Consider the following 24,702-nt stretch of genomic DNA (forward strand, 5'->3'; position numbering starts at 1 on the left):
TAGGTGATTTCCCTAGCAGCTTCAGTCATCATAGGAAAACACAAACAAACAGGCAACAACCTAAATATCCGTCAAGAGAAGAACGGGGAACTCATGCAAAAGGACAACGACTCAGCAGCGAACAAGAACTGCTGAACCACACGTAATGCGGATGACTCTCACAGCAGTTACGTTGAGCAAAAGAAGCCAGACACAAAATACTGACTTCATTAATACAGATCCTCTCAAAGTCAACCGAAACTATCCCATGGTGAGAGAAGTCAGAAAAGAGGTTCCCTGGGGGGTGGGGTGGTAACAGTCAGAAAAAGTGGCAAGAGAGAAGCTTCTAGAGTGATGGAAAGTCCTGTGCTTTGGTCTAGGTGGCAACGGCACAAGTGTCTGCATTCATGTACGTGTTCACGCAGCTCTGAGCCAGATCGTGGTGTCCGCACAGTCCTGGGGTACACTCAACGCCGCCAACTGCACACTCTAACATGGCTAAAATGGTAGACCCTAGGGGGTGTGCCTTACCACAACGAAAACAAATTTATCAAGCTGCCCACTCGAGATGCTGTGCGTTTTTCCTGCAAGCTGAACTTCAATAAAACGCCAGAAAAACAACAAGGTAAAGAAAAGCTTCATTATGAGTAAGCGAAGCTTGCAAGGACAGACCCTGGATACCACTGTTTCTACGGGAAAATTTTTCTCAGTTTCCCACACGTTTTTTAACCTCGTTCTTTGGTAAACTGAGTCCGCCTCTCCTGCCTCTTCCTGACTTGGGGAAAGACACCTGCAAACACCACACGTAAGCAGTATACACGTAAATACTGCTCCCACACCTCGGATTAAAATTCAGATTTGATCTGCTAGAAAGAAGGCCTCTTCTCTTCATTTCAGCGTGTCGCCTGCCTGGTTGGAGACTCCCAACGGTTAACACCAGAAGGAAAAGCACCAGTGTTTTCAGTTCCATTTCTGGAAAATCTCAGTGACTGTCCAAGATGCCACAAATCTCTCTCCCCTCTTAAAAGTCACGCAGACACTAAACAGACCAGCCAAGGTAGGCAAAGCGTTCTGCTGAGAAACTCAGAAGTGCCTGACGCGATGCGGAAGCTCGAGCGACAGCGATTCTGTGTCGGTGAACGATGAGGGCCTCTGCGGCCGTAAGCAGGAGAGGCTCGTCTTCAGCCCGTCTGTGGAGACCCGGGCTCCCGACTCCCCGCCTGCCTTGCCTGGCTTCTGCTCCAGGCAGCGGGGCCTCGGAGAGAGACGGCCACAGGAAGAGAAGGGAGTGCGGGAGACTCCCAGTAGGCAGCTCTTCCTGGGAAGAGCGGAGGGGAAGAAGGAAGAGGAAGAACGAGTCTCAAGAAGCCACACAGGAGGGCCGCAGGTGCTGGCTCGGCCGCAGAGCAAGAAGAGCACACGGCACACGCCGACGTGGTACATTATTTAAGCTGCGACTGAGGGACAGATCTTCCCAGGAAGCTGAGCAGCCGAACTATTGCCACTTCTGGTTTCTCTGTTCTTTATTTTATTTATTTACTTACTTACTTACTTATTTATTTTTAAATTGCTCCCCGCTGAGCAGAGAGCCCGATGCGGGACTCGATCCCAGGACCCTGAGATCATGACGGAAGCCAAAGGCAGGGGCTTAACCCACTGAGCCACCCAGGCGCCCAGTTCCCTGTTCTTTAGAAAAATATCAGAGAGGGGCGCCTGGGTGGCTCAGTGGGTTAAGCCGCTGCCTTCGGCTCAGGTCACGATCTCAGGGTCCTGGGATCGAGCCCCGCATCGGGCTCTCTGCTCAGCGGGGAGCCTGCTTCCTCCTCTCTCTCTGCCTGCCTCTCTGCCTGCTTGTGATCTCTCTCTCTGTCAAATGAATAAATAAAATCTTTAAAAAAAAAAAAGAAAAATATCAGAGAAAATCCGCTGGACTTCTTCTTTAAAGAAAAAAAACAGAAAACAAACGCCAAGTGTTTTAAGGAGCATGGAAGTACTTTCAGACAAGAACCAACAGAATCGGGAATGTTCTCTCAGCTTTATACCCAACCACTTAGAACGTTAAGCACCAGAGAAGGCTTCAGAGACCTTCAAATACAATCCTCATTTCCCTACACAGAAACTTCCATTGACGGCCCGAGCCGCCGCCACCCAGCTAGCTGCCACAGCTCACGCACACCGAAAAGGCCAGCGCAGAACTCTACGGGTCTCTTCCTTACTCACAACTGTCCGTGCACTCGCTATGTGAATGTCAGGAATCCACTCTTCTGACTTCCCAGTGGGTCTTCAGTTCTTTATTCGACAGCAGCCTTCCCCAGATCCAGTCGCTTCAATGTGGTACACTCAGTGGATATGCTTGGCGCCAGGTCAGCTTCTGGGGTTACCCTCATGACTCAGACCCAGGAGGGGCTCGCGGCAGACCGGAAGTGACTGGCACGGAGCAGACGGGATAAGGGCTCCAATAAATACTGGCGCGTGCGCACCAACCAGTCACGGGCAAGAAGGAAACTGATGCAGCTGAGTGAAGAAGGCTAAGGGGGGGAGCCAGGCTTCTAAACATGAGCTCACAGGGACATTCCTTCTAAAGGAGTCGTTCTTTTCAGAAACAGAAACGGTCAGTTTTGCTAATTCCCTCAAATAATTTCATTCTGCTTTTGCCAGACGTATTTGCAAATGGCCCTCTGCAGACTGAAAATGAGCTGGTTCCTCTTGCAGCATACACCACACTCCTTCCCAAATCGGACTCAGGGCCTCAGGGGTGCTCTACTACGTAAGGCACAAAAAAGAAAACCTGCAACCGAGAACTAGGAACGCTGCCTCTACTGCTGTGACAATAAATGGCTCTCAAAAAACCGTTCCCAGCAAAGCCACATTCGGACCATTATTTCCTCCCGAGAGGAACGAAGGTCTTAGGAGCTACCAGTCTGAGAAAAGTTCATGTATTCCTACTGATGATTCGAAAGCATTATTTCCCCTATTCCCCCTTCAACTTCAATGATAAAATGCAGAGTATCTGCAGTGTTCTTTCATCTCTACCAAAGCTTTTCTTTAATACAATGGCAGAGATATAACTGGACTTTAATGATTATCTGTTAATTACAGCCTAATAACTGCTACCTACCCGGAAGACTAACTGTCCCAATAATTGTCTTATAATGATTACATATATCCCCCTCCAAATGCCTCTGGCTTGTCCCCAACTATAAATATATAACTATATATTTAGTCTCATACTTATACACAGTATCTATCAGATGAGGCCTACTGTAATTAAATTTTCAAAAGATGCCATTTTTTCTTGTGAACATAATGTATATATTCATATGGCTGATTAAATTCTACAATAGAAAATAATAATTGCCCTATTAATTAATTAATTCTGAAGTCCATCTTTATATATGCATATAGGTCAAATTTAGAAAACACGTGCATTCAAGGATGGGACATGAGATCTTTGCCATAATTAATGGTGTAATTTGAACTTTTTTTGTCAGTACAGCTTCCTAAAATACAAATATTTTATTCATTCCTAGCAACTGTGCCGCCCCCCCCAAATCTCTCCCACACAAATGAAATGTTGAGAGAAGACAAACAGAAACGGAAACTATAAGCCATGAGTATTTTAATTACGCTAAATATTAGGCTGAAAGTTAAACATCATTACAAAAATGCATATTGCTGTGGTCTAAAATATACAAGGTGTGGAGGCACCTGGTTGGCTCAGTGGGTAGGCGTGTAACTACTGATTTTGGGGTCCTGAGCTCGAGCCCCACGTTGTGGGATAGAGCTTACTTAAAAAAAAAAAAAAAAAGTACAAGGTGTATAAATGATTAAGAAACATTGCATTATGTTTTTAAGGTTAAAGACCTGATTTAACTGTAAGCATCTGGCAGAAGCACTAAACAAATATCTGTGTCGATTTAAAATGACTAAAGTACAAGTTACTAATTGAAGGTTTAGGATTTCACATAAAGGAGCACGCATGCGCGCGCGCGCACACACACACACACACACACACACACACACGATTAAGGATTTTGGTGACTGAAACAAAGTATTTTCTATTCTGGTTTTATTTACCTACTATGACACTGAACTTCCAATTACTCATTTTTCTAGGTCACGGCAGGGTTACTTTTTTTTTTTTTTTTAAACCTCAAGACGTCCCATTCCTACTACAATCCTAGCTAAAGCCTACTTTACAGACCAACACAAGCTACATTTTTTAAAAATTAAATGCATTTTGGGGTGCCTTGCGGGCTCAGTCGCTAGAGTGTGCGACTCTTGATCTCAGGCTTGTGAGTTCAAGCCCACGTTGGGTGTAGACATAACTTAAAAAATTAAACCTTTAAAAAATAATAAAAAATAAGGTGCATTTACATGCGAGGCTCTTTGGTTCTCTGCCTTTTCCAGCAGAGCAAGCTGCGCTCCAGAGCACAGTGATGTCCCCCGCAGTGCTGAATCACTGCCTCCATTTCCAGGCCGTCCCATCACAGGTGTCGCGGCAGCAGACTTGGTCTGGCCCTCCTGAAGGCACCGTCAAGGTACACGCAGCTCTCCATAACTAAACACACTCACATTTTAAAAGTACTACCAAGGCGCAGATTTCAAGGGCCATGTTCACGGTGTTTGCCTTATTCTCCTATCACTCAACCCCAAAATTTATTTCTCTTACATCAAACTCTTTCTTTTACTTAATACTAATCATGCCTCATTCTAAACAACCTATCCACGAAATAAGTGGATTCAGTAGCCGTCTTTATATTTATCCCTGGAGCACAATATTCATGCAAAATAACTGAAAAATAATGTTCCGCCTTTAAGTCTGTCTGCGTAGCACACTTTAGAAAACACTGTTTAAGCAACAGCAAAAAGGGGGGGGGGGGGGGGCAGAAAAAATGCTTAATCAGCATATCAGGTTTGTTTTTTTTTTTTCAATAAGACAGTCTTTAGTCTCTCTTCTGAGCTCACAGGTTATCAAGGCTGATGAAACGGGCGCAGTGGCTGGCCAGACAACAGAGGTTCTAGACCCTTTAAAAAAAGAATGAAACCATCACCGCCATGGGAAGGCCTCGCTGGCCTGCCTGGGCTCTAGAAGCTAGAGGCCAAGTTAGGAGCATTTCCTAATCAAGCTGAAAAAGCGAAAGCAGACGCTTTGCAACTCCAAGCTCCGCCCTGTGTGGAATGCTGTCGGTGGTGTAGGTGGTGAACCAGGTTGGCCAGCTTTATGTATTTCCCAGGTACCCTTCAAATCTGAAACTAGCGATTGACAGTACTTAACGTTAGGACTGAGGGCCTGAAAATTTCTTTCCACTGCTGTTACATGGTATTTAAAAAAAATTTTTAATGGTAGTACCACCTTAGACCCTCATAAATTTGGTAGCGATATCAGCTTCTGCTAACAAGAGTCATCGTAAAAATTCCTTTGGGGTGAACTAGGCCATAAATAGTTTAAGGTAAGATTTCTTTCTTAACCTCAAAAAGTTCACAAAAACTCTGGACTTTTTAACCCCCTAAATAGGTTATAAATCTGGCCTCTATGTTTTTGACCCCCATCCTTGGATTTAGGAGCAAGAAACTAGCTCAGTAAAACATCTGAGATAATCATCCTGTCCCCCAACTGGACTCTCCACACACATGCGCATCAGTCACACCCTCCTCCTATGTTACTATACCCCAGATCATCGTCAACGGAAAATGCCTTTCAGCACCAAGGCTGGCCAGTCCAAGGCCATCTGGCCAACAATTGTTGGCCCCCCATTACTGCTCAGACTCTAATCGATGAGGCACTTCATAGGAAGCCAACTCTCAACCTAGATAAATTAATCTGTAGCCCCAACTCCTTAATGGGATTTGTTTTAGGGATTAGGCAAGGAATTCCCTGATGGCTCATATTCTTGGTAAGTTATGTTGAAAGTTTCAGCTGTGATTACTAACGCTTCCTCTTAACCCCACCCCCGCCACCCCCACCGCCACCAACACCCCGCCCAAATCTGCATGACTTTGTCAACTCTGGAATGTAATACTGTCCACAAGACTCAAGCGGCCCCGCCTAGTTTCAAGAACTCACCTGTCTCTTAAAAAAGAATAACTTCAGAAAAGAACCCCTTTCTAAACTCCACTGCAGGGATTTTTACATCCCCCTTGCATTCCCAGGCACTTCTGCCAAAGATTCATGGCTGGCTGTAACCTTTTGTCAGTGTACAAAGAATTTAGATCAAAAGTTAAACAAATGTAGGCAAAAGTCCTTGCAAATGGAATTCCCCAGGCTGATGAGGTTAGAATTCATTGGTCTTAGGCATTTCAGTGCCTCAGAATAGTAATATTCCCTGTGTAGGGGGTGGGGTAAAGTGTTTACTGGGAAACTGGTTCACTTCTTTGTAGGGAAAGTCAAGTCACTAATACATTTGGGATTTTAGGACTCCATCCCCCCGTACCCCTCCCATTCTCTTACTGGCATTCAAGGCCTTTCAAGAGTGCGAGCAACTCTTTTTGTTTACCTCGGCTCCTGCCTAGACACCTACATGGTACCTCCTACCTGTACTTCTAGATCCTTCCTCCCAGGACCCAGCACTTGGGAGCTTTCGGTACCTGCCTTGCTTCTTATGACCCGGCACCTACACACGCCCAGCACCCTAACAACATTTCACGCAGTCCTCACTCAACTCTATGAGGTGGGTGTATTATTCGCCATTCTTCTTTACTGGCTTGTGCTGTGAGGTACCTGTTCGAATGCAGCCCTTTCTTCCCAGAAAGAGTTCCTAAAGGGAGCATGTGTCAGGCAGTCCCACCTCGCCCGTGTTTCGGTACTGCACAGTTCGCCTCTGTGTTGCCACACCCCAACCGCGCCCCCAGCCACAGGATCCCAGCAGAGTCCAGTCTGAAATGTTCAGCTCGGACAGACTCCTGAAGGCAGACACTGAGTCTTGCTCATCTTGTACCCCTCACAGAGCCCGCCCCAGGTAGGCAGGTGCTGGTTATTAGCTGTGTGGTCATGAGAAGCAGCAGCAGCCCTTGCAAGGAAAGAAATCCCCCTCCATCAGTCTCTGGGAGCAGCTCTGAAAAAGTTCAAGAAACACCTCAAAAGTCACTGTGGCCTGAGTGAAGCACCTCTTGTCTCATGTCCCGGGCAAGGAGAAGCCATAGCATCCCATCCTTATTTCTAACCGGAACTCATCATTCTAATGACGTGCATGCTTTCCCTACAAGACAGTGTAGCAGAGGCGCGCTCTCAAACACCCCTACTGCGCTCTCAAACACCCCTGCGGCCTGAGCAGGATATTCAATGCTAAAATGCAACTACTCCTACTCCTCACTTAAAACATCTCCTCCTCAGGTGTGGGTGATGTCCCCCCCCTCCCCCTCCCCACACACTGTCCCTCCCAGGAATGATTCTGACAACGCGGGGCTGGTTTCTCCCAAAATGACTGTCGGCACACCCAGCACAGACCACCAGGAGATCTGAAGCAAAGGGCCTCTTTCCCCTCTACTAGGAGTCCCCAAGCTGAGGGAGGGCGTGCGGAGTCACAGGGCAGTTTCTCTGATGGGCTGAGTCTCGGCTGGGAACCACAGGGAAACCACATCCATTATTAGTCAGACCAGACAGCCGCCAGGGAAGCAGCACTGCTCAGAACCCAAGCTAAAATAGAGGTGGGAGGCTGTATTCCCTTACTAAGCCCTGGAGTATCCACTCCCAAGTTCCGCCACATTTCAAGAATGTTAAAACCCTGCAGTCAAACCCTGGTTATTTATAACTTAAACTACTATGTAAAAGCGGAAACTTGACAAATGAAAACATAAAAGAAAGGGAACGGTGACAGGTAAGATAATACTAGAGGAGAAGGCGTTCATCACTCCCTTTTTGCGGCTCCCTCCAAAACCCCATCTCCAGCCCCTACCGAAAACAACTTTTACTTGCATCACAGAGGCAGCTGATTGAAAGGGGAAATGAGGCTCCCGGTCTCCAAAGAGTTGTCAGAGTTGTCTCACACACACATGCCTGTAACTTTGCATCAAGCAGAGTCCGTGGCTTCCAACAGAAGGAAAACACAAAGGCACGCAGCAGCTCCCCATCAGGCAGGACGAGATGCCTTCAAGGTGGCAGAGATCCCGGACGGAGTTCACGAGTTTCCCCTACCCTCCTGGAGGCTTAATCGGAAACCCGAGCGACTTCAGAGAGGAGAGAAAAGGATCCAGGAGTCTCGGAGGCCATGAGCCGCCGCCCGGTCGCTGAAATCTACCCCCTGCCCTCGGCCTCACCTTCAGGTGGGAGGGTAGCAGCTACCTAGCGCGCGCCGGGAAGCCCACCACGCGCTCCCACGCTCATTCCCCGAGACCCTTCTCCCAACCGGGCGGACTCGAGAGGGCACTTACACGGAGCCAACCTGACAGCTCCCGCCGCGGTGGAAAGCCGCGATCTCCTCGCACCGGCATCTCGGGCGCAAGTCCCGCTTGGGCTCCGCTCCTCCTCGTTGTCCGCGTAGACGATCCGTCCTCGGACCCCAAGCCTGGGCTGCCGGACGACCCGCCCGCGGGGCGCACCCTTTGTCCCTCCTCCGGCCGCCCGCCCCCCGCCGCAGCGCAGTGCAGCGCCGCGCCTCTGCGCCGGCCGCGGGACCCGGGAAACTCTCAAACGGGCCGCTACCACCCCCGCGCGGCCGGGGGGTGCGGGGGGGGCTCACAGGGCCAATCCCCGACGCCCCCGCGACCGGCCGCTTCACAGGCGACTTCCGGCAGGGGCGGGAGGGGGCGGCGGCGGCGGCGGGGGGACGCCGAGGTGCGAGCGGCCCGCGGCCCCCGCGCCCTGCCCCCCGCCCCAGGCGGCGCGATGGTTCGCTCCGCGGCGCGCTCTAGGCCCGCAGGTCTAGGTCTGGCTCCGGCTCCGGGCGCGCGCGGGGAAGCGCTGGGCGGGCAGCACGCAGCTTGCGGCCGGCCCGTCGGTCCCGAGGCTCTGCCTTCCGCCGCTTGCGCATCCGGTAGGAACACTTTTTGGAGAGGTTTGCGGCGCCTCTTTAGCACTCTTCCGAGAGGAAGAAGAGGGGAAACCCCAAAGTTTTCTGCCCTGCCTAGAGGCCTGCCCAGCCAGCCAACACATACACGGCACTGTACCCCACTTTTCTCAGCTCAGCTCCTGATGACCCGAATTCCGAGGGTGCTGGGATGTTCGTGTTAAATAAAACATGACTTCGAGGAAGAAATACTCGAGGTTATCTCTTTGACACATTTCCAACAATTCCAGTAAAAAGACGAACGCCTCTCATCGTCAGCTTTTAAAAGGCAACTGTAGGTCACAAATGTTTATCCAGTAGAATTTACTAATTAATTCGACTCGGTACGTTTACTCGTTTTAGAGGCCTATGAACAAAGAACTGCATAAGAGAAGTAAAAGTTTCCTTACTTTAGGGGCAGGTAAATTATTCGGAGACTCAAAACAGGTGATGTTTTGCCTGATGAACAATATAATTTGGGGGGCGCCTGGGTGGCTCAGATGTTAAACTTCTGTCTTCTGCTCAGGTCATGATCCCAAGGTCCTGGGATCCCGCTCCCTGGTCGGTGGGAAGACTGCTTCTCCCTCTCCCACCCTCAACCCCGCTTGTGTTCCCTCTCTCTCTCTCTGTCAAATAAATAAGATCTTTTAAATATATATATATATATATATTTATTTATTTATTTATATTATATGCATGTAATATAAATAATTTGGGGTTTGAAATCTAAGGGAACCACCCTGCTCTTCCCTTAAAATTGCTTTCCCTTAAAGCAAAACTCCACCTAGGCTCACATGTGGAAGGTAAGAGGTAAAAGGTCTGGTCTAACCCGCTGACGAGATGCAGATGCTGGGCTCTCTCCCTGAAAAATTGCTTCACTTCCTGCCTAATCAAAACAAGCTTGGCAGTTTATGTGGAAAAACAAGTCCAGCAGATGCCGCTCTGAAAGTGTTAGGCTTCTGGCCTCCTTTGGGGTAGCTAAGTGTTTGCCTCTGGATAAAAAGCACTGTGAGTAACATTTCCCACATCCCTTCAAGCCTCCAGACCTAGATGCTTGGGTAGTATTCCTGATGTAAGGTGTTACTCTCCTGACCTATGCACCGATTTAAAAAATGTTTCCCAAATTAGGTAGTGCTGACAAACAATAACAGTGATAGCCTTTGTGAACTGGTCACACCTTAGTGATGTGAGCTTTCATTAGCATTTAAAAAGGAAGAAAGGAATCCAGAATGTAGCACTAACATCTGCGGAATGATTTCCTTTTTCTCTCTAGAGATGCACTGTCCGGTATGATAACCACTTCCCACGTGTAGGTATTTAATACATTTCAATTTAAATTAACTGAAATTAAAGGAAATGACAATTTCAGTTTCTTAGTCCCATCAGTCGCATCTCCAGTGCTCAGTAGCTACCTGCAGCTAATGCCTACCATCCCGGACAGCACGGACATGGAGTGTTTCTACCACTGCACAAAGCTCTACTGGACTGCACTGCTCCAAATACTAAAATAGTCTCATACTGGAAATACTCCTCTTCTGCCACAGTGGCTGCCACAGATTAACAATAAATAGTTGTTGAAAAACATGGTTCAGGGCGCCTGGGTGGCTCAGTGGGTTAAGCCGCTGCCTTTGGCTCAGGTCATGATCTCAGGGTCCTGGGATCGAGCCCCACATGGGGCTCTCTGCTCAGCAGGGAGACTGCTTCCCTTCCTCTCTCTCTCTGCCTGCCTCTCTATCTACTTGTGATCTCTGTCTGTCAAATAAATAAATAAAATCTTTAAAAAAAAAAAAGAAAAGAAAAACATGGTTCAGTTCGTCCATTAGCATTGCTGGTGGCAGTTATAAATAAACTTTGTGGAGAAGGAATTAACAGTACATATTTTTCACATGTGGGTTGCAGAGTTGAACCCCACTCCCAGAATTTGTTTCTCCAAAGAAATTCTATCAAACGATCACTGAACTGCTTCTATGACGTCAAACCCCCTGACAAAAGACTTAGGCAGGCTCCCACTCTGGGGATCTCAGTCCATTACAGCAGACACTCAGTAAGTAATAAAAAACTGTAAGTGCTGGGATTTCTGGAAAACTCAGGGGACTTTGGGGAGGGGTTCTTCACCCAGATGTGGTTCGGGGAAGACTTTCCAGACATGGGGTTGGTTCCAGGAATGAGTTTTGGAGACAGAAAGGGAGGGAAAGCTTTCTAGGTGAAGGGAATAAATACAAATGGAGAAACAAGGAACGAAGGGACACAGACTCGCTCTTCAGGGCCAGGAAGTGAGGTTGCCCAGGCAGGCAGTGGCTGTATTGTCCTGTGAACACCGTAGAAGTGGGATTAGACTGGCATTGTATAAAGATCACTCTGTCAGCTTCTGGAGGAAAATGAATGTGGCAAGTGGGAGTGGGGTGAGGGGTGTCAGTAAGCATGAAAAGACCAGCAAAAAAAAAAAAACGCATTTTTTTGTGGGAAGGCAGGTGAGAGATGACATGGCTATCAGGCAGTGCTAGACAAAAAGGAGCCACTTCTCAGAAATTAAGGGAGTGTAATCAGCAGGCTGGGTGACTGCCTGATTACAAACGATGTAAGGAAGAGGGAAGTGAGTCTAAGGTGACTCTCAGGTTTCTGGCTTAACTGAGTAGATGACGGTATCTCTAGTGGAGAACGCAGCAGTGGGAGCAGATCATGGGAGGGGCCTGAGGAAAGATGGTGAGTTTAGTTAAGGACTGACTGAGTTTCAAAGGCTATGGGTCATGCAGGTGGAGACGTTCACTTGTCTGCTATGCACTAGTCACTGATGAGTCCTTGGGTAGAGAGCTCTGGGATGGAGGAAGAGATCTGAGAATTGTCAGTGTATCAAGAAAGCTGAAGTCCGGGAAGGAAGTGAGACTATTCAGAGACACTACGTAGATGGAAGCAAAAGAGGATTGAAGATAGGACCCACGCAGCCTGTTTTCATAATAACCTTTATTATGACAGGCAAAAAAAAAAAAAAAAAAAGATAGGATCCATCTCTGGAAATGCCAATATTAGGGGCAAGCTCAAATCCCCTGAGCAGAGACCAAAGAGGAAAAGGGAAGAAAACCCTCTCTAGAGCAGTATCCACAAAGTCAAAGGAAGAGTGAATTTCAAGCAGGGGAGACTAGCCAACAGCAGGCACCAATGAGGAGGTCAGTTAAGGTAAGAATAGAAGATGATCACCAAGAAGAGAACCAGTGCTCATCGTGGCCGGAGCTGTTTCCGTGGGAAGATGAGACTGGAGGTCCGACTCCCGTGGCTGACGGGGACGTGAGGCACTTCCCTGGACACCAACTCGTGATAACAAAGGACGGAAACCATCCATGTCCAACAAGAGAGGGCTCCTGAATTACAGCAGATCGACCGAATTGGCACAGCAAGCTATCGTTTAAAATTACAAGTCTGTCTGGCAACAAGTAGAATAATGATATAATAACCAAGGAAAAAGAACACAATCTTATCTACCCTACGATGACAATGAAGAAACTATGAAAACCATATAAATGAATTGGAAAGCAAATGGGAACATGATCTGATGACAGGATAGGACAGGATAGGACTGTGTCTCTTTTCCAATTATATATTGTTTGTACCATGCTGTTTGTGTAAGGGACAGTTTTTCAATACTTTTCAGTATGCATTACAATGTATAAGATCTTTGTAACAAGTTGGTCAGAAGACCTCAAATCAATGTGATTAACTAAACAGTTTTCATCAAATTTCCCCAAGAATGTTAAGATTTGGCTACACACACACACACAGACACACAGACACACACGTATATGTGCATATACACAAATATATTTGTAGCACGGTTATGAAGTGTCATTAAGCGGGAATAAAGGGATCCGACGTCGAAAAGCTGACAGGGTGACTGAGCGGTTTAGTCAGCCTCCACACAGAAAGGGTGACTGCAATCATGGAGCCACTTTTCCGCAACAAGCATTTCCTGAGCGCCTCGCACGTACCCTGGGGCACATACGGAGAAGACAAAGACACTACATACTGGGGGCCTGGCTCCCAGTGTGACGAAGACATCACCAAGTAAACAAATGATGAGAGGGCGGGAGAGTTGCCCAAGTACAGTATGACTAACGTGCAGAGGCCGCAGTTAACACTCTGCCCCAGGGAGGGGCACCTGTCGGGAGAAAGGCCTGGCCTGCCCTCACCTCCCCTACAGTGGCCTCTTTTCTGCTGGCCTCCCCCACCCTTCTCAGTCCACACATAGCCATCCCACTAACTGTGCATGTTCACTGAGAAGACTCCTTCCATCAGCACCTGCCCCAGGCCCTAAAGGAACATCCAGGAGAAAGGCATGGAAAGTTCTGCTCTGTCCTTCATGCCTTCCCTTTTTCTTATTTAATATCACTCTTGTTCACTTTCAAAGTTTGTTAAAGTCTTCTCTTTGGGGAGGGGGGTGCAGGAGAGGGTCAGGGTGACTAGTTACCCTAAGTATCCCAATTCCTTTTTTTTTTTTTTTTTTTTTTATTTATTTGACAGAGAGAAATCACAAGTAGACAGAGAGGCAGGCAGAGAGAGAGGAGGAAGCAGGCTCTCTGCGAAGCAGAGAGCCCAATGCGGGGCTCGATCCCAGGACCCTGGGATCATGACCTGAGCCGAAGGCAGAGGCTTTAGCCCACTGAGCCACCCAGGCGCCCCAGTATCCCAATTCCTAAGTCTCTAGTGAAAGCACCTGGTATGGAACCGTGCCTAGTGCCATATATTCTCTCATGACCGCCAAACCCCACAGAAAAACAGAGTTATGATTGAGATTCTCCTCATCCAGATCTATGACGCGCCTATAAATGTGATAATATGGAACAAAGTCCACTTCAAGTGTAATAGTCATAGATTGGTGCACATTGCAAAGGGAGCAAATTATTTTCAAGGTAGCCTCCAGCACTTAGAATCCCACAAATGAAAAGAGGAGTGCGGGGCGCCTGGGTGGCTAAGTGGGTTAAAGACTCTGCCTTCAGCTCCGGTCCTGGGATCGAGCCCCACATCGGGCTCTCTGCTCGGCGGGGAGCCTGCTTCCTCCTCTCTCTCTGCCTGCCTCTCTGCCCACTTGTGATCTCTGTCTGTCAAATAAATAAATAAAATCTTTAAAAAATAAATTACATGTTTTGAGGTGCCTGGGTGACTCAGTTAAGCATCTGATTCGTTTTTTTTTTTTTAAGATTTTATATTTTTATTTGACAGAGAGAGAGAGAGATCACAAGTAGGCAGAGAGGCAGGCAGAGAGAGAGGGGGAAGTAGGTTTCCTGCCGAGCAGAGAGCCTAGATGCGGGGCTTGATCCCAGGACCATTAGACCACGACCCGAGCTGAAGGAGAGGCTTAACCCACTAAGCCACCCAGACACCCAAGCATCTGATTCTTGATTTCTGCTCAGTCACGATCTCAGAGTCTAGCACATTGAGTCCTGAGCTGGGCCCCATGCTGAGCAGGGGAGACTGCTTGAGATTCTCTCTCTCCCTCTCCCTCTGCTCCCCCCCAACCAAATCATGGGCTCTCATGAGCTTATACTCTCCCCCTCTCTCTCTCTCAAATAAATAATCTTTTTTTTTAAATTATGTTTTAATCTTAGAAACTTTCTCTTCCTCCAGGACTTGGCCTCTTTGCTATCTCCCTATATTTAACCTTGCCTCTCCCAATCTTCCCCAACAGCCAGAATGATCTTTTCATGAGGCAAATCAGATCTCATAAGTCTATCCTTTAAACCCTCAAAATGTTGCCAATCCAGACTTCCTGTTATTGCCTGCGTTATGGCTGAATGTTTGTGTCCCTCCCAGCCCCCCAAAGGAGTTGAAGCCCTAATGTCCAATGTGGTGATATCTGGAGATGGGCTTTTGTGGGGGGGATTCGGTTTAGATTAGGTCATGAGAGTAGGAACCTCATCATGAGATCTGTGGTCTTGTAAGAGGAAGAGAGAGCTCTCTCTCCAGACTCATGGTCCTAGGAAAGACCACGTGGGGAGGACACATGGAGGAGGGGCCCCACCAAGAACCAAATCTGTCAGCACCTTGATCTTGGACTTGTAGTCCCCAGAACTGTGAGGAAAAACCCCACCCAGTCTATGGCATTTTGTTACAGAGCACAAGCTGCCTAAGACAGCCTCCAAGTCGACCTGAACGGGCTGCCGGCTCCAAACTCAGCTCATCCTGCTCTCTCCCAAGCTCTCGTCCTGGAGTCACACTGGACGTTCTCTGTTGCTCTCCAGACCCTGCCAAGCGCAGTTCTGCCCTCGAGCCTTTGTTGGAGCTTCTCTGCCTGGACCACAGAGCCAGCTTCTGCTCCGATTTCTCTCTCTCTCTAAAGAAGGCAGCATCCCTAGAGGAGGCAACAGAAAGGGATGCCCTCAGGAGAGAGTCAAATTTAAGTTAAAGCAGGGACACGGGTCCAGCCGAGTGCTTTGTTCACCACGAAGCGGACGTTTCAGAGAGCGGAGGGCAGGGGTGTGAAAAGGCGGGGGTGGTGTGTCTGGGCTGAGGGAAGCCTAGAGAGGACCCACAGCCCCAGACAGCAAAGGACCCCAGGAGCCACGGCTCACCCTTTTTACCTTTAGTAGTATTATTATTAAACTGGCAAGACACTGGTGGGGATGTTGTTGTTACTACAATGAAAAGATGAAACGGAGTGAGTGCCAAAGTGATCGAAGCATCAGACTTTAGGGGGAGAAAATTCTCAGTTCTCAGTGGACGGCGGCTTTCAGTTCACCCTCTCCTCTTTCTGCCATTGGCACAAATCCCAAACCCCAGCTCTTCCTCCTGATGTTTCCTCCCTCCCGGCAAATTTCTGGGCATGATGGGTTGAGCTGGCTGCAAACTGACAGAAGAATTGGCTGTGCCCCTCAGAGTCAGCTGCGGGCCGGGGGGTGACGCGTCTGAGGAGGCCCTGGCCTGGGACTGCGGATAGAGCTGGCGGACCACGTGATGCCAGGCTCCCGTGCAGGCTCCCACGACACTGGGATGGTCTGAGTGCGCTCAGGCTGGCAGGCAAGGTCAAGGTATACTCAGCCTGCTGGACGGGGTCGAGACAGGGCACAATCCAGCTCTGGGCCTGGAGATCCTAGAAGCACCTTTCAAAGCACAGTTGGGTCTAGACAGGTCCTGCCAGGGAGAGTGCTCCCCACCCTGGAGGAACCTCCCCTCCTGGCAGGGTGCCCTGGGGCCTCAGGGGCAGGGTTTACCGAACTTCTGTTTATACTGCAGAGTATACAAAATCCACACTCTTTCCGGGGACAGATCCACTTGTTAATCCTCCATTAAAAACAGCACCAGCAGGGGCGCCTGCGTGGCTCAGTGGGTTAAGCCTCTGCCTTTGGCTCAGGTCATGATCCCAGGGTCCTGGGATGGAGCCCCACGTCGTCGTAGGGCTCTCTGCTTAGCGGGAAGCCTGCTTCCCTTCCCCTCTCTCTGCCTGCCTCTCTGTCTACTTGTAATCTCTGTCTGTCAAATAAATAAAATCTTTAAAAAAACAAAAACAAAAAACATTTAAAAACAGCACCAAAAGGGGTGCCTGGCTGGCGCAGTCGGTAGAGGGTGTGAGCAGCTCTTGATCTCGGGGTCTTGAGTTCGAGCCCCACACTGGGTATAGAGATTACTTAAAAAAATAAAGCCTTGGGGCTCCTGGGTGGCTCCGTCATTAAGCGTCTGTCTTCAGCCCAGGTCATGATCCCAGGGTCCTAGGATCAAGCCCCGCATCAGGCTCCCTGCTCAGGGGAAAGCCTGCATCTCTCTCTTCTGCCTCCTCCGCTCGTGTGCCCTCTCTCACTGTGTCTCTCTCTGCCAAATAAATAAACAAAATATTTTAAAAATTAAAAAAATAAAAAATAAATAAAACCTTAAAAAACAAACAAACAAAAAAACACCAGAAACCCTGATAAACAAAAATGGATTGAACACATCATCTTTCAAAAACTATTTTAACTCATTTCGTGTAAGTCCTCAGAGCACCCGCCTCGGTATGTGCTGTATTTGGGATCATCGCGCTTTGCCGACACAGAAACTCCGCTTTGGCGAGGGGAACACAGCTACTGCCGAGGTCCCTTCCAGTAGAAAGCGGAGGAGACTCCAGACACAGGTCTGCTGGATGGACGCCCATCCTCGCCAGTGCTCCCGGGCGGTGTCCACCGCCTCCACCGCAGCGGGACAAGCACACGGAGTCAGGGCTGGGTGCGGTTTTGGTGCGGCTACTGCTGTGTTCTTTATGGCTCCTTTTAACAGAACTCGAGGGGTTTTGCTCAACCAGGGGCTGGGGAATCATGTTTGTGAAACTCTTCCCATGCAATAAGGTAAACATCCCAGCTCTCTCCTCCAAGATGCCAAAAGGAAAGGCGGCTAAGGGGAAGAAAGTGGTCTCTGTCGTGAAGAAGCGGGAGGCCAAGAAGGTGCTCACTCCCCTGTCTGAGAAAAGGCCCAAGACTTTGGGTATCCGACAGGACATCTCACCGAAAAGGGACCTCACCGGCTTTGTCAAAGGGCCCCACCACACCTGGCTGCAGCAGACAAAGGGCGAGTCTCTGTAAACATCTCCAAGTGCCTCCCGCCATGAGCCAGTTCGCCCAGGCCGGGGACCGCCACACAGCGACTCAGCTGCTGAGACTGGCCCACAGATGCTGACCAGAGACAAGGGGACAGAAGCAGCAGAGACTGTTGGCCCAGACTGAGCAGAAAGCTGCCGGCCAAGAGACGGTCCCCACTAAGAGGCTGCCTGTCCTTTGAGCTTGGGTTAATACTGTCCCCACCTTGGTGGAAAACAAGACGGCTCAGCCAGCAGTGACTGTCCCCGCGGTGGACCCCACTGAGCTGGCTGTCTTCCCACCTGCCCTGTGTCCTGAGATGGGGACAGAGCTGGGGAAGGCCAGGCTGGGGCCCAGGAAGACCTGCACTACTGTTGCCTTCACACAGGTTAACTGGAAAGACAGAGGAGCTCCGGCTAAGCCAGGGGAAGCCGTCAGGACCGATGACAGTGATGGATACAATGACATCTGTCATCCCTGGGAAGGCAACCTCCCGGGTCCAAAGTCGGTGGCTCCCATTGCCAAGGTGGAAAAGGCAAAGGCTAAAGAACTGGTCAGCGAACCGGGCTGAGTGTATGCTGTTGGATTTTCTGTACATAAAAGTAATAAAAAGCTCTTTCCCCCTCCCCCGCCCAGAAAAAAAGGAAAAAAGGTAAATGTCACAATGCATCTGACTCCAGCCATGAGCTAGTTCGTGAGAATCCTTGATACACATTATAATCTGGTGCCTAACCACACTCCACACACCCTTTCCCTAAACAAGTACTTTAAGAAAAAACACTTTAGGGGCGCCTGGGTGGCTCAGCGGGTTAAAGCCTCTGCCTTCGGCTCGGGTCATGATCCCAGAGTCCTGGGATCGAGCCCCACATCAGGCTCTCTGCTCTGCAGGGAGCCTGCTTCCTCCTCTCTCTCTGCCTGCCTCTCTGCCTAGTTGTGATTTCTCTCTGTCAAATAAATAAAAAATATTTAAAAAAAAAAAAAAGAAAAAACACTTTAGGGGCGCCTGGGTGGCTCAGCGGGTTAAAGCCTCTGCCTTCGGCTCAGGTCATGATCCCAGCGTCCTGGGATCGAGCCCCGCATCGGGCTCTCTGCTTTGCTGGGAGCCTGCTTCCTCCTCTCTCTCTCTCTGCCTGCCTCTCTGCCTACTTGCCTACTTGTAATCTCTATCTGTCAAATAAATAAATCTTTAAAAAAAAAAAGAAAAAACACTTTATTAGGTTAAAAATTGGACTGCGTAAAAAGGCCCTCATCTCATTAGACAAGGGAGGGAACCTGAGGTGAGAGGGGCCCAGGGGACTGTCACAGGAGACACAGGTCCCCCGGGGAACCAGAGGGGCCTCTGGCGACACGGGTATTGCTTTTAGTCATTATCACCAGAACCCTCCAGTTTGAAGACTTCGGTATCCCTGATCAGCACAGATTAAAGTTGTTGGAGAGTCTCCTAGATTTTCAGAGAATTCTCAGACCTGAAAGGGGCCTTAGAAAAACACTGCAAGCAGATAGTTTTCCAGGGCGGTCATAAATTAGCACAGGCCTTGGAAACAAAGGACTCCGGGCCTGGGAAAGGCACTTCCAGGAGCTGCGCAACCCAGCTGAAGAAGAGGCTCACGACATTTATGTTCCGGTGGGGCTTCTGCTCAATTTCTCATTACCGGAGGCCTCCCAGGTCTCTCCCTGAGATGCTGATTTGGAGGGTCTGAGAAGGGACATGGGAACGGATGTTTTGAGCACCATCCCCCCAAGTGAGGCTCATTATCAGGGAGGTTTTCTTCTTTCCTACCTTCCTTCCTTCCTTCCTTCCTTCCTTCCTTCCTTCCCTTTCTTTCTCTCTCTCTCTTTCTCTTCCTTCCTTCTCTCTCTCTTTCCCTCTCCCTCTTTCTTTCAGATTTGATTTATTTATTTGAGAGAGAAAAGGAGAGAGTGAGCAAGAGAGCACAAGCAGGGGGAGCAGCAGAGGGAGAGGGAGAAGCAGGCTCCCTGTGTGGGCTAGATCTCAGGATGCTGGGATCATGACCCGAGCTGAAGGCAGCCGCTTAACAGACTAAGCCACCCAGGTGCCCCTAGGGACATTGCTTTAATGCTCTGACACAAGACAAGAAGATTACCATTTTGAAGGCAGGTAAAACATTGAAAAGGTCAGCAAATAATTCTCTCCAATTGCAGAATGCTGTCTTTGGCTTACAAAAGAAAGGATTTGGTCCCATCGTTCTCTTTGTTGTAGTTATTTACATATGCCTGCATTTGCAGACACACATATCATTTGTATTTCAATTCTTTTTATATACATGATACTTGTTTATTTACTCAAACCATAGAGGAGAGCATAAAACATTAGCAAAACCCGAAGCGCCTGGGTGGATCAGTCAGTGAAGCATCAGGCTCCTGACTTTGGGCGCAGGTCATGACCTCAGGGTCATGAGCTGGAGCTCTGCCAGAGTGTGGAGAGTGCTTAAGATTCTCTCTCTCCCTCTCCTGGCTTGTGCACACGTGTGCATGCTCCCATACTCTCTCTCTCTCAAAAAGAAAAAGAAAAATTAGCAAAATATGACTACATTGTCACCATCCAGAGCAAACGGTTAGAAGCGAGACGAGCATCCTTCCAGGTGCCTCTCTGCAGATAAGCATGTTGGGGTCATTTACAACTTTGCACACCTGGGGCCGTACTAGGCCTGCACTTCTGCTACCTTTATTTCTACATACGAATATTGCTTGACTCTTTTCATGGCAATACAGATCTAAGTCATCATGTTTCTAACTGCATAATATTCCATTTGTATGAATATACTATAATTTGCTGAATAAATACTTCTGTTTAAAGTTCTTTTTTAAAAAAACTGGTATGGGGCAGCTGGATGGCTCAGTGGGTTAAGCCTCTGCCTTTGGCTCAGGTCATGATCCCAGGATCCTGGGATCGAGTCCTGCATCGGACTCTCTGCTCAGTGGGGAGCCTGCTTCCTCCTCTCTCTCTCTCTGCCTACTTGTGATCTCTCTGTGTCTAATAAATAACCACCAAGATGATCTAACAATTACAAATATCTACGCCCCCAATATGGGAGCACCCAATTACACAAGAAAACTATTAATCAAGATAAAGAGTCATATTGCTATGAATACATTGATAGTAGGAGATCTTAATATGCCTCTCTCAGAAAAAGATCATCAAAGCAGAAAATTAATAAAGAAATAAGAGCATTGAATGAAACATTGGACCAGATGGACCTCATAGACATATACAGAACATTCCACCCTAAAACAACAGAATACTCATTCTTCTCTAGTGCACATGGAACCTTCTCCAGAATAGACCACATACTGGGTCACAAAGCAGGACTCAATCGATACCAAAAGACTGACATTATTCCCTGCATATTCTCAGATCACAATGCTTTGAAACTGGAGCTCAATCACAAGGAAAAGTCCAGAAGGAACTCAAACACGTGGAAGCTAAAGACCACCTTGCTGAAGAATGCTTGGATCAACCAGGAGATCAAAGATGAACTTAAACAATTCATGGAAACCAATGAGAATGAAGACACTTCGGTCCAAAAACCTATGGGATACAGCAAAGGCGGTTCTAAGGGGGAAATACATAGCCATCCAAGCCTCCCTCAAAAAAATTGAAAAATCCAGAATACACCAGCTGTCTCTACACCTTAAAGAACCGGAGAATCAACAACAAATCAAACCAACTCCACACACAGGAAGGGAAATAATCAAGATTAGAGCAGAGATCAATGAGGTAGAAACCAGAGATACAGTAGAATGTATCAATGAAACTAGAAGCTGGTTTTTTGAAAGAATCAATAAGATCGATAAACCATTGGCCACACTAATCCAAAAGAAAAGAGAGAAAGCCCAAATTAATAAAATTATGAATGAAAAGGGAGAGATCACAACTAACACCAAGGAAATAGAAACAATCATCAGAAATTATTACCAACAGTTATATGCCAATAAGCTAAGCAACCTAGATGAAATGGATGCATTCCTGGAAAACTATAAACTCCCAAAATTGAACCAGGAAGAAATTGACAACCTGAATAGACCGATATCTAGTAAATGAGATTGAAGCAGTGATCAAAAACCTCCCAAAAAACAAGAGCCCAGGACCTGACGGATTCCCGGGGGAATTCTACCAAACTTTCAAATAAATAAATAAAATATTTAAAAAATAAAAATTTTAAAAATGTAAAAACTGGTATAGAGTAGCACCTGGATGGCTTAGTTGGTTGAACAGCTACCTTGGGCTCTGGTTATGATCTCACAGTCCTGGGATCCAGCCCCGCATCAGTCTCCCTGCTCGGAGGGGAGCCTGCTTCTCCCTCTCCTCCCTGCGTGTGCTCTCTCTCTCTCAAATAAATAAATAAAATCTTAAAAAAAAAAAAAAACTGGTATGGAGGACAAAAACTGGTACAGAGGTATAGAGGACAGATGGATGAAACTCCTAAGATTTATTTCACATAGATGATGAGGAAGTACGTTGCTTATAAAAGCCTCACAGAGTTTATAAGACATGTAGGATGCAGATAGTAAGTTAGTAACCTGTAAGATGGGTTAAGCAGAGTGAATGGACCATTTGTGTGTTAAAATATAGATGCAAAAATTTAAACAAATGACACTGTTATTTAGAAAGGGATGGAAGGGGGTACCTGAATGGCTTAGTCAGCTAAGCATCTGACTTCTGCTCAGGTTCTGATCTCAGGGTCCTGGGATGGAGCCCTGCATCAGGCTCCCCACTCAGTGGAGAGCCTGCTTCTCCCCCTCTCTGCCTGCCTCTCTGCCTACTTGTGATCTCTCTCTCTCTCTGTCAAATAAATAAATAAAATATTAAAAAAAAAAAAAGAAAGAAAGAAAGAAAAGAATCTGCCTTCAGCTCAGGTCATGATCCCAGGGTCCTGGGATCGAGCCCCACATCAGACTCCCTGCTCAGCGGAGCAGCCTTCTTCTCCCTCTGCCTACCGCCCCCCCCGCTTGTGCTTGCACGCTCTCTCTCTCTGACAAATACATAAATAAAAATCTTGAAAAAAGAAAGATTTCCCCTTTAACAAAATATGAATACTCTATAATAAACCCTGGTTCATGTTCTCTCTAGACTGGCATTACATCGGCCCTCAATGACCACGCTATCGGTGACACTCCTTACCTCTGGGTCTGGCCCCTCAGATTAGCATGGACTCCATCCCATAATATGGGCTTAGCAAAGCCAGCTGAAGGGGAAAACTTACAACTTTTACTTCTGCATACCTGGGAGCCCCTCTGCCCCTGTCTCCCCAGAAGCTCCCCGGTCTATAAGCATTCTTAGGGTGAGAGCTGGGTGGCTCAGGGGGTGAAAGCTTCTGCCTTCAGCTCAGGGCATGATCCCAGGGTCCTGGGGTCGAGTTCCTCATCAAGTCCCTTATCGGGCTCCTTGCTCAGCAGGGAGCCTGCTTCTCCCTCTGCCTGCTTTGCCTGCTGCTCCCCCTGCATTGTGCTCTGACAAATAAATAATTTTTTTTTTTAAAGCTTATGTAGGGAACTCCCACCAGCAGCAAACCTCCCCCTATTGAACGGCACAGACCCACAGCAGTAGTGCTCGCACTTTAGGGTATCAGAAACTCCTGCGGGGGCTTGTTAAAGCAGATTCCTGGGTCGCCCCCGGAGTTTCTGCTTCAATCCGTGTGGGGTGAGGCCCGGGTGTATGCATTTCTAACAAGTTCCCAGCCAGCCTATACTTGGTTTCCAGACCACCCTCTCAAGAACCGCGAATCTAGAAAGAGCTGGTTTAGAGCATGGGCTTGTTCACAGATGGTATATGCGGCCCATTTCCTTACCTGTGGTGAAGGGATTGTTGCCTCAAACACTTAATGCGCATCTCACCCAGCACCACCTGAGGGAAATTTAGAGGAATGTATCATCCCTGGGGGACCTGGGAGTCTAACTTGGAATCAGTAACTTTACCTCTGTGTGAAGAGGCTTGTATCCACCCTTGTGTGGATGGGAGCAGAAGGTCTGAGGCAGTGACTACGTGGGGTGGGGTGGGGGGTCTCCTGGGGAAGGTGATACTTGAGAGGTAACGTGAGGATGAAGAGTTGTTGGCCACCTGGGCAACGTGGGGAAAGGAACTTGGGGAACAGAGACTCTACAGCACAGGGCTTGGAGGTGCTGAGCCTATGGGGTGCGGTGAGAATCCCACTGTAATTCTGGTAGCAAGTGAGGCCTCAAGCTGTAGTAGTAATGATGAAAGCTTTCCGTTTCTTTGAGTGCTCACTACAGCGTCGTGGGTACGGTGATCAATGTTTTATCTGCATCGTCTCACTTAATTCTCATGCCCACCCTATGAGCTGCAGATCTGATTATATTCCCAAAGCATATTGGTTTCCTAGAGCTGCAGAACAAAGGCCCTCAAAGCAGCTGGCTTCAACAGTGGGAATTTACTGTCTCAGTCCTGGACGCTGGAAGGCTGGAATCAGGCTGGAAGCAGACTAGTTTCCTTCTGAGGGTTGTGAGGGAACGCTCTGTTCTGGGCATCTCTCCTTGACTTGGAGACGCCTGTCTTGCCTCTGTGTGTGTCTGTCTTTGTGTCCAAATGGCCCCCGTTTTATAAAGATACCGTTGTACTGGATTAGGGCCCCCCTGAGGACCTCACTTTAACTTGACGACCCTGTCTCCAGATAAGGTCACATTCTGAGGTAACGAGGGGCAGGACTTCAACATATGAATGTTGTGGGGGACACAATACAACCCAGAACACCATTCTACAGATAAAGAAACGGAGGCTCAGAGAGTTTAGGTAAGCTGCCCACGTCCCTCCTGCCGTGTGGGTAGGTCAGAAACAGCCGACAAGTGGTCATAGGTTCAACCGAAAAAGTAGCAGAACGGGGACTTGTTGAAACGCAGGCCTGTCTGAAGGCACAGCTGTGCTCTGTCACCCGGTGCTTTACTGACTTCTGGCGTTTGTTTCTGCCATGTTTCTGCAAGGTTCCCTGGGAACCCAGGGGCCTGGAGACCAGGGTGCCAAGCTGCTAGCCTGGGAGTTTCTGGTTCTTGAGTTTCTGAGTAAGATATTCTTCCATGTTCTATCTTACCTGCTCGACTGTGGGAAGTTATTAAGAGTATATGAAACATTTAGGGGCACCTGGGTGGCTCAGTGGATTAAGCCGCTGCCTTCGGCTCAGGTCATGATCTCAGGGTCCTGGGATCGAGCCCCACATCGGGCTCTCTGCTCCACA

General features: G+C 48.2%; 1 protein-coding gene and 1 pseudogene across 4 annotated transcripts in view; one reads left to right on the top strand and one right to left on the bottom strand.

Annotated features, from left to right (window-relative positions):
• The window catches only part of TJP2 (tight junction protein 2), a 120,654-nt gene that overhangs the window by 68,033 nt on the left and 27,919 nt on the right, over positions 1–24,702 (bottom strand). Inside the window, exon 1 of one of the 4 annotated variants that reach the window (XM_046022060.1) lies at positions 8,350–8,709. The exons of 2 other annotated variants lie outside the window; for them this stretch is intronic. In XM_046022060.1, the coding sequence (XP_045878016.1) occupies positions 8,350–8,409 (60 nt within the window). In that variant the 5' untranslated portion in view covers positions 8,410–8,709. Of the gene's footprint in view, positions 1–8,349; positions 8,710–24,702 lie in introns of those variants that run through there. One more of the 4 variants, XM_046022056.1, reaches the window with a different exon arrangement.
• Positions 17,294–18,091, top strand: LOC123952713 (annotated as a pseudogene).

This window comes from Meles meles, chromosome 11 (genome assembly GCF_922984935.1).
Source record: "Meles meles chromosome 11, mMelMel3.1 paternal haplotype, whole genome shotgun sequence".
Classification (NCBI taxonomy): domain Eukaryota; kingdom Metazoa; phylum Chordata; class Mammalia; order Carnivora; family Mustelidae; genus Meles; species Meles meles.